The 10000-nt window shown below is 41.0% G+C and overlaps 1 protein-coding gene across 1 annotated transcript in view; it reads right to left on the reverse strand.

Moving 5' to 3' along the window:
• Positions 1-6621: 6621 nt before the first annotated feature.
• Positions 6622-10000, reverse strand: part of Camkmt (calmodulin-lysine N-methyltransferase) — a 377032-nt gene continuing 373653 nt past the window's right edge. Inside the window, exon 11 of the mRNA XM_015479709.2 lies at positions 6622-7221. Coding sequence (XP_015335195.2) covers positions 7144-7221 — 78 coding nt within the window. The 3' untranslated portion in view covers positions 6622-7143. The remainder of the gene's footprint in view (positions 7222-10000) is intronic.

The raw sequence follows: 10000 nt of genomic DNA on the forward strand, positions 1-10000 counted from the left end.
TTTTTTTGTTTTTGTGTGTTAGTTTTTTGTGGGGGGGGGGCTGTTGAGAACCCGATTCTGAGACCTGGAAGCCCGTTGGCCTGGGACTCCCAAAGAGGGAAGGCAAAAATGCCCTATTTAGGGTGGGACGAATTGATTTCCCAAAGAAGTACAGCAGCACCAGCGTTTCCTCCAAGTGCCCTCTCCAGTCCTCCTTAATCTGCCCTGGAGGCAGCAGGTGACCTCGCACAGGCCCCTGGAGGCGCCTTTGTTCTGGGCTTTCTGCAGCCCGCCCCGCCCCCTCCCCTTGCACCTGGGCAGCGGCCTCCAAATGCACTTGTCCACTCTTGGCTGGCTCGCGGGGTGGGACCGGCGGGCGGGCGCACGGCTTTGTAGGCGAAAAGCCACGAGTCCTCCAACTCCTGTTTTCCCTTCGGGTTGACACAGTCGCTAATGGTTTTCCTGTTCAGTCTGACAGCCGTGGAAACCTCCTCTCGAGAAGAAGAGTTGAGCCCGCCACACTTTATCTGGGAAGCCAAGTTTGGGACCGAGACCTACCAAGTGGGCAGACCCTCCTTTGGCAATGGCGAGAGCCACCCCGGAGTCCCCAGGTGTTCCCAGCTGAGTTCTAATCTGTCCCTCGGAGGTTTGATAATTTAATTGTGCAGTGGGCACACCTGAGACGTTCCCCTCACCACCCCTAGACGTAAAAAAGGCAGACTAAGGAGAATGGGAAGACAGGGGCTTTCGCCAGCGCCCAAACGTCTGTTACGCAGAAGAAAACGACGGGTGTGGGGAGGGGCGGGAGGGCACATCCAAGTTAGAAAAAGCATCAAGAAGTAGCTAAAGTTCTTGCTAAGTGAGTTTGAAATATGTATTTAGCCCTCGTAAATTAAACACCCTGAGTTTTTAAAGAGTGACTCCCCAAACATCCATTATTCACATCAGTAGGACAGACGGTAGGTCACTGTAAGATTTATAGAAACTAAAAGACTTCCCATGCTAAAGGTTAATGAAAGTGTAATTTGAATCATGAAATCTTTATGTGTCGACTCAATTTACACCGAGGGCTCATTAAGGATGCGTTGGGTACCGCGGACGGCGGGTGACGTCACAGCGGGTATTTAAATGGGCGGGGCCAGGCCGCTCTGCATGGAATCCTTTAAAAACATAAAAGAACTCCCTCCTTCCTTCTCTGTCCCTCCAGCTGTAACAACTTCACCAACTGTCTTGGTTCCACCCCGAGGATTTCACAGAGAGAACACGTTAGAGGGAATCAGGAAGCAGAGAAAAGGTCACAAATAAGCACCTCAGGAACAATGAAAGCTTTTCTCTATGCAGCAGTGGGAGAGTTGCTAGAAAAACTGGAAAGGTATTAATCAGAAGTGGCTATAAATCCTCTGGAGTTTTGCTCTTATAAAACTCCTCAGAGAAAGTCTTGAAGGAAATGCAGGTCAAAGCCCAAAAAAGCTCTTGATCAGAGATTGCTGGAGGAAAATCTTCCCAGACGCCGTTTAATAGGCAGCAATCACCCCAGGAGTGGGGAAGCCAAGTACGCTTGAAACATGGTTGCAATTCCTAATAGGTCTTGTCACACTTAAGGCACTGCAAGCTCCATCCAACGAACAGCTGAAGCTAGCTGGCGATTCATAAAGCCAACAGTTTAAAGTTTATTATGATGAAAGCACTTAATGACAGCCATCGCTAGGGGCCCATCATTTATAAAGCTGTGCTGAGTATTAGACATGTAGCATGACCACCAATTTTATGTCACAATTGCTACCATAAAATGACCTTTGGTGATTTTTGCTGCATGTGGTGGACAGCTCTTCCTTCACATTAGTGCTCTGTGGCTTTCTTTGCAGACTATTATGCTGTCTAAAGCTTATTTGGCACTGTCGTGAGCCTCAACCCTGGTTATTACCCCGAAGGCCTGTCTAAAAAAAAAAAAAAAATCATGCTCTATTACGCCACTACAATAATTTACAGTTCTTACCAGTCTTGGGTAGTGTAATATTTTAATGCAAATATGCTGTACCATTGCATTGTATTAAAAAAAAAATAGTTCCCATGCTTCTGGCTAGTGAAATATCTGTTTGATGGGAGTTCATGGAAATGTGCCTCTTATTCCCTGGTCAGGTCTCATTGAATGGGCGCTGTGTCCTCTGGTCGGTTAAAACATCGCCAGGAAAAAAAAAAAAAAGGTTAATTAAACTTCCGTTGAGATTTTTTTTTAAACAGATCCTATGTGTGATAAACCCACCTCAAGCAAAAACATCAATTCTTATTTCCCTGCATCCAGTTCCAATGCAAATTTACATCTGAGTAACATTATTTAATTAGGCTTCCATTTGTTAGCCTGCTTTGTGTAGTTAGAAGGTGTTTGAATACATGGCCACTTTACTGCTCCAATGTAAACTGCTGCTGAGAAAGTGGCCTGTCCATGCTACACCACCTTTAAATTGTGTATATAATTTTATAAATGATATAAAATCTGCTTCTAGTCCCTGGGAAAAAAAAAACCCACAAGCATGGAACACTGCAATTTTGGAAGGATTTAAAATATGTGATTTCTGCTGGTACCTACTGTATTGGGTTTTACATAAAGCTTTTTTCAATAAGGTAAATTGTTACATGACAAACTCATCTTCCACCATTATCATCTGCTGTTTGTGTTTAACAACAGGAGTCCCGCTCTAACAAAACTGTTGTAATGGCTGTACAAATTACTCAGCTGAAAGCTTTTCACCAAACAAAACAGTATTAATCAGCAGTTCTTATGAAGGTGCTAATTAAAAACAATTTTCTTCCTCAGTTTGCAATACTAAAGCCATCTTCACTCGCACAGTTTCCAATATACAGCTACTGTATTTGCTCACACTTCAGGCCCTCCATTAACTATTGAATCTCCTATTAGCCATTTTATTACATTTCTGTTTACAAGCTTGTTGACATTTTAAAAGTCACAGTATGATCTGTTTTATCTATTTAAAAAATGTATTAATTGAAAAGTCAGGGAGACAAAAAAAGCAAAATACAGACTCCAAATGCACCGACTTCCAGGGCAGAGAACAGTGAGCGTTTAGCCACAGCCAGGGCAGTGGACTCTGGTTGAAATGAAATCTGAGAATTGAAAGTGTTGTTTCAGGCCTACTGGTTTGTTAAGCACCAATAGGCTTCTTCCTAATTTGGAAACAGTCCACTTAGAGAAAAATATTTGCTCTGCCTAAAATCAGTCTGACTTTCAAATACATCCTTTCTCTATAAAATACACTCAGCATAATTATGATGTTTCATGCAGTCTGAAGTCAGGAGATTTTTTATCTGGGTGGGGGTTGCCTGGGAATCTGGGAACTAGAGCCCAGGTCTCAGGGCTAACTGCCCAGTGTTCCTGTGGGTGTGTATGTATGTGTGTGTGTCTCCATATACTTTGACTCCGGCCCCTGTGTGGGCATCCTGCCTCTCCCTCCAGACTTCAGTGAAAGGGTCTTGCCAAACAATGCTACCCAAGTGTCTGGCATACATGGAGCACAAATCAAATGCTGACTAAGCACAAGGACAAAAATCTATGGAAGCTGGGTTGAAGGAAGACAACAGTCCACTCCTATTAAAACAAAAACACCTAACCCTTAAAAGAAGATATGCCCTACTTGGTAGTGGAGAGAAGGCAAAATAAAAACAAAAACAAACCACCACTACCTGCTGCCCATGGCAATAAAACCAGGTTCTTCAACTGTCAAAAGCAGTTAACTAGTTTAGGACAGACACCTGGCTGTTGAAATAGGGCTCCAGAGGGCCACTAATCCTTCCTTTCACTCAGTTAACTGCTGGATCCCCCAAATTGATTCAACAGGTATGCAGTGGTAAATTCAGCCCATACTGAAGCCAAAGGGAAAATCAGCAAGGGGCGGGCAGCTCTCCTCTGAAAACACCCGAGGAACCAGCCAGAAAAGCTTTTATGGCCCCGACAAGTTTTCTGCTGAATACTGAGCACCTAAATTACCCTTCCCTAATGGAAGTTACATTTTCATGCTCAGTCAAAAAGCCAACAAAATACACAATTTATACAAAATAGCATCAACCTCTTAGGTCGTCTGTTCTAGCATTTTTATCCCAATTCACAGCATATGTCTTGCTATAAAATAAAATATATTTCTTATAACCAACTTGTATGTGGCTGTTCATATCACTGTATTGGAACTGCCCATGGGCGATATCAGGAACATTCTTACTCCCAATCAAATCTACTTAGTAGGACAAAGGAAAACCATGAATTTTATCAAAGGTAAAGACACACAAAGAAGAGGAATATCATCATTATACTTATGAGTTCCTACGTAGGTAGGCTTCCCTTTGAAACAAACACATGTATAATTACATAGACAGTAATGGAATAGGCCACTTCAATTGCAATTATATAACCCAATACTGATGCATAGGAATAATCACAAAGTTCAAAAGAAATGTAAGTGGATAAACTTTTTACAGCTGTCATATTTTTCTTTCTTAATATCAACATTCTATTAAAATGTGAGAAATAAGAACACTTTGTAATTATTCAATAATATATGACAACAGTTTTTTAATAAACTTTTAAAGACCTAGACTAGAGATATTTCCAGTGAGAATTCCACAAAGAACTGACTTAACAAAATGGTAAACATTTGACAGGATATTCTCTAGGTTTTAATTACATGAGGCTAAGTATACTTCTTTGCTAGGTATCTCTTGGTACAAAAAAAAAAGCTGCTTTTTGTATTTTTTTTTTTTGCACCAAGGATTGAATTCAGGGGCACTCAATCACTGAGCCACATCCCCAGCCCCATTTTGCATTTTACTTAGAGACAGGGTCTCGCTGAGTTGCTTAGTACCTAGCTTTTTGCTGAGGCTGGCTTTGAACTTGTGATCCTCTTGTTTCACCTTCCCGAGCTGCTGGGATTACAGGCATGCCCCCACCATGCCCGGCTCAGATATATATATTTTAAATACATTAGTAGTTTACTTTTTAAAATACAATTTCTTGGGGCTGGGATTGTGGCTCAGCGGTGGAATACTCGCCTAGCACAGGCGGGACCTGGGTTCCATCCTCAGCACCACATAAAAATAAAGGCATCGTGTTGTGTCCATCTACACCCAAAAAATAAATATTAAAATAAATAAATAAAATACAATTTCTCCCAGAGATATAAGCCCTGGGTTTCTATATTCACACCACACAAATGCAAATTGAATTCTTGCCAATGAGAGAGAGGAAAAAAAGAAATATTCTCAAGGGCCTGAGCCTGCTGTTCTACATTTAAGGAGGGGAAAAAAAAATAGATCATCTTAGGTGCCACTACAGAGATGGGCTTCCTTTTTTCAGATTTAGTTGCAGGTTTTACAGAAGAAATCATTTTTTTTTCTGTATTTTCATCACGATAAATGGAACTACTTGAGTTACCTCTTAAAACATTCCAAATTCTAATTTTTAAACAAGAAAATATGAAGCCAGTGTGCAACCTATACAATCACCAAAGGAGAGCTGCCACTAGCTGAACTACTCAGCTAAATGGCTGGTTTGCATTGCCCTGGTCTTTATCTAGCACTGAGAATAGACTGCTGTTTTATCCAAAGAGGAATAAATTGCTGTTATTGTGATGTTAGCCCATCACTTGGCATTGCAATTCAAGTTTTTGTGAGAAAGAAATGTATGATCTAACTGCGACTTGACCTATGCCTTCTGAGATCCATCTAGGTGCTCTAATGGAGCAGAAGAAGTGGGGAACACAAGGACATGCAAACTGATGGTGAAAAATTTGTTTGATGATAGAAGTGAGGAGAGAAGACATTTCAGAGTCGCTATTTTTATGACAGCTAAGTTGGTTTAACATGCAAAAGGATGCACCCCTCAGCACCCCCCACCACCACTTTAATTGTATCACACTGAAAACACACTTTGCTTCTGCTAAAGATATGAGGATATGTAGCTAACCTACCTAATGACATTACTGCCAAAGTGGGCACAGATGATTCCTTACAGATAAACATCTGAATTTCCACAAAAGGCATTAGAGCATCTTGGGGGTGCATTGGGCAGGGCAGGCTTGGGCTCCCTGTAGGAAAGTCCTTCTCTCCTCCTCCTAGGTAGCACCTATTAAATGTTTGCTACACTCTTGAATCACAGCATCTAACAATATATATTTATTTTAAATAAGATAATTGTGTGATTGAGTTTTTTAAAACTCCCCCTGGTTGCAATCTAGTTTATCAACCATTGATTCAAAATTTCTCTGGAAAGGGCCTGTTTTGAAAGAGGCCTGGAGAACAGCAGCAGTTAGATTTAAGCCCTGATAAAGGCTCACTTTTCATTCATAGCCAGAGCCTAAATGTGCTCTTCTTGTACCTAAACAGATAATAAGCACTCAGCACACTCCCCCTCCTTGACACAGCACACTGAGACTAATCACACATAATTGGAGAGGAGGAGCAGAGGGCTGGCCACGCTATTGTGTCCAGAGGACAAACGGTCAGTTTATGAGGCTTTGGGCTGATGTAGTCATTTCTTATACATCTATAGGGAAAAAAACATCCTGTTTAAGGGGAAAAAAGAATGAGAGAGGAAGAGAGAGACAGAGAAAGAGATGGCAAATTTAATAGAATTTATTAGAGGGAGAGCAGAAAGATGTATTTTATTTTATTTTTAACCAGGAAAGAATCATGATGTTTGCTATGTTTACAGATTAAAAACTATCATCACCAAAACAGAACAAAAACCTGTTTTTTTTTTTTTTAAAAGGGGGGGGTGGGAGGGGGGGAATCACCAAAAGAAATTCTGTTTTAGAAGGAAAAATATTTAGGTTGCTCACAAGTCAAATTCAAATCTCAGACAGCCTGCTTATACATATTTAAAGACAAACAAAGGTTTGGTATAAGAAAAGCAACAAGCAGACTGTAAAAAGAGGAGGTGAAGGAGGGAGGCGGAGATGGCTGGAGATGATGTGGGTACTCCTGCGTAGTCCCTAACCCAAGCCCATGTGTGGAATGTTGAAGAGTGGGTGGGGGCCCTGAGTCCTGGGGCCTCAAAAATCTCAGGGAACCATATTATATCCATTGCAGATTCCTGTTTTCATAAAATTATTCCCTGGGTAATAGATGTTTTCTTCATCTTCTGAGAAGCTTACTCTTCTATCCATTTTGGGTTAAAATAAGCAGAAGGGGGTAATGAAGGTTTTCTTCATAGATATCTGGGTTTTCCTTTTTCAACTGTAAATAATAATAGAAAAAATAAGGTAAGAGGATTCAGATTAGGAATTTTTACAAGTTGATACTAATGTTGATTATAATATATTTAAGACTTTTTACCTAAATATATAGTTGTGGAAAAATTAATCACAAAAAAGCAACTCAAATTAGTTCTCAATGGCATTGGCATAACTACTATACACGAAGATGGGAGTCTTTTTTTCATAAAAATGGCGACTCTGAAATGTCTTCTCTGCTCACAGAATCCACAATTTCATTGTTTTGTTTTAGGTGGGAGTAGGGTGTTTTTTCATGAATAACCAAACTGCGTGTTTGTGATTGGAGGGAGAGTTGGGCTCCTTCATCTCCCCATACCAGTCACTGGACATGGAAGTTTCTGCTCTAGATCCTCCCTTTCCCTGAGAAGCACCACACCATGCAGGCAGGCAGGCAGGCAGGCAGGCATTTCAGATCGCTGTTTGGAGACCTTGCAACACCTGGGCACAGGGACAGGCTTCTGGGGCCTGAGATGTTTGGAAGGCTCTCCAGGTGCTCCTTAGGGTTTTAATATTAATGATGATTTAAAAATTCTTTTCTCTGAGGAGAAGAACATATTCCGACAATTAGAGCAGAAACATTTGATACTGCTCAGGTGAAGTTCTGAGCATAAGTGATAACATTTTAAAAGCCAAAGTCCTCAAACCTAATGTGGACTTTTTTCTCCTCATTTGCCTAGAATAATTTTGACAGTCACATTTGTATTTTCACAAATAGTAATTTGCTGTTTGTAAAGACGATATTTTTGAAGTTGGTGTTTTTAAGGCAACTGTTAATTCATTTTTTTAGTGTATAAGGATCAGAAAATAAACATTTATTTTAATTATACATGGAACCAATTCCTTTATTGTTTCAAATCAGTCACAGATTTCCGCCCCTACCCTAAAGCTATATGAATGGCTCCAACATCATATTCTCCTGAGTTGGTCTGCCTGAATCTTTTTGAAGTGCATGTCTCTTCTAAGCCACGTTCCCAAACTGTGGCATGCCCTCACTGTTAAGGACAGGAGCCATGAGCCTACTTTTCCTTTCCTACTGGGGAACATAAAGCCAATCCAGTCTACTTTCTAATCCACTTTCCTAAGAACTGATGGTGGTACAATCACTAAAGTGCCTTCATTCTGTTTTCTTAGATGGCATTTGTTCTGTTCACAGATGATTAGTTGTCTATTTAGAAAAGGCCTTGTGGATTTTGTGGCCGCCAAAGTATTGACAGTGTTAATCCTAAACACAGGTCCCTCACTCAGCATCCCTCTTTAATCTAATAATAGTTATTTTAAAATGCCAAGGAAAAGCCTTCTCGGACTTCCCAATCCATGCCCACTTGCCAGGATCTACCAACTATAAACACCTTTGTTGCCAGTCGCCCTAGAAATAGAGGGAACTCACTGAAATATTTTACAGAGAGAAGTGGGGGCCAAGCTAGCTACATTCTTTCCTCGGGGATTGGGGATAAGGAAAGTTGATTACTCAGTCTGAGTCAGCTGACCTGCTCACTCACAATGCACTAATATACGGAGACTCAAATGAGCTCTTTATAAAGTCCCTGAGGTAATATGTGGGATAAATAATTCTTCTGTAAATATGGGTTGGAAATCACTTTTAACTTGAATTCTATGCTGACCTCTGGAGGCTAAAGCGGAGGCTTGGTGGTGGAAGGGGCTGGGGGCCAGCCCTGTCTTGACTGTGAGCCCTTCCAGCAACGGGGAAGAGCCCACCAGCCTTAGAGGCGACAGTCTAACCCAGCACCGGGTCATTTCTGAATCACCAAGTGTGTTATGGGAGGGTACTTGAACAGCCACCATCTGATGGAAAATACCTGCTTTGATGGGGGGAATGTTATGAGGTTCAAGAATAATTCCATTTACCCAGCCTATACTTCTTTGCCCAATTAATAATTATAATTTTAAGAAATGAAAAAGCACCTGGAAAAAAAATGAACAAAAAGCAAATTGTGAATAAAACAATTTTTCAATTTCATAGGTTAAAACAGGGTCTTTGAGGACCGAACTAAATTATATAGCTGCTATTAGTAGCATTATGCTTTACTTCATAATTGGATGTAACACGCTCAGCCTTACTACCTCGGGAACAGGAGCAGCAGGAGTGGAGTTCAGACTGTTTACCCTTTACAGTATTCACAATTATCAACAGCACACCATACAGATTATAAGCACCAGCCACTTGTAATGTGGCATTTTGAATAGATAAGCAGAAGTGCAATATGGCCGTGCTTTTAACACAATGTACCGACTTCACAGTTGAGCTCAAGCCTATTTTCATGGCTAAGTACAAAAATATACAAAATAAACACGCTGGCGGGTTTTGCAAAAGTTAAAAAAAAAAAAAAAAAGCTCAACCCATGGCTTGTAAAATTATTTTTCAAAAGGATATTTGTATGAATGAGGGTATATTCATCAACTAATTTCAAGCCAGCTGTAATCTCTGAGTCCTCTCTACCTTGCAGAACCATTTGCTGTCTTAACATCCTAAGGGTTTTGCACCACCCTGTGGGGCAGTGAGTTGCATTCCCAGCCTGGAGGCTACCAAAGGGCCAGGGAGGAGAGGGAAGTGTTTTATTTTTCTTCCTGTTGCCTGGACGAACAGAAAGGCAATATTTTAAAAACATACTACACCTTTGGCTGCCCGGTTCCTGAGCACACTGGCTGCATGGTGTGGGCACCATTTAACAAAAGCACTGGCAGAAAAGTGCAGAATGGCACCGTTTTGATTACAGGCTTGC

This window comes from Marmota marmota, unplaced genomic scaffold (assembly GCF_001458135.2).
Source record: "Marmota marmota marmota unplaced genomic scaffold, marMar, whole genome shotgun sequence".
NCBI lineage: Eukaryota > Metazoa > Chordata > Mammalia > Rodentia > Sciuridae > Marmota > Marmota marmota.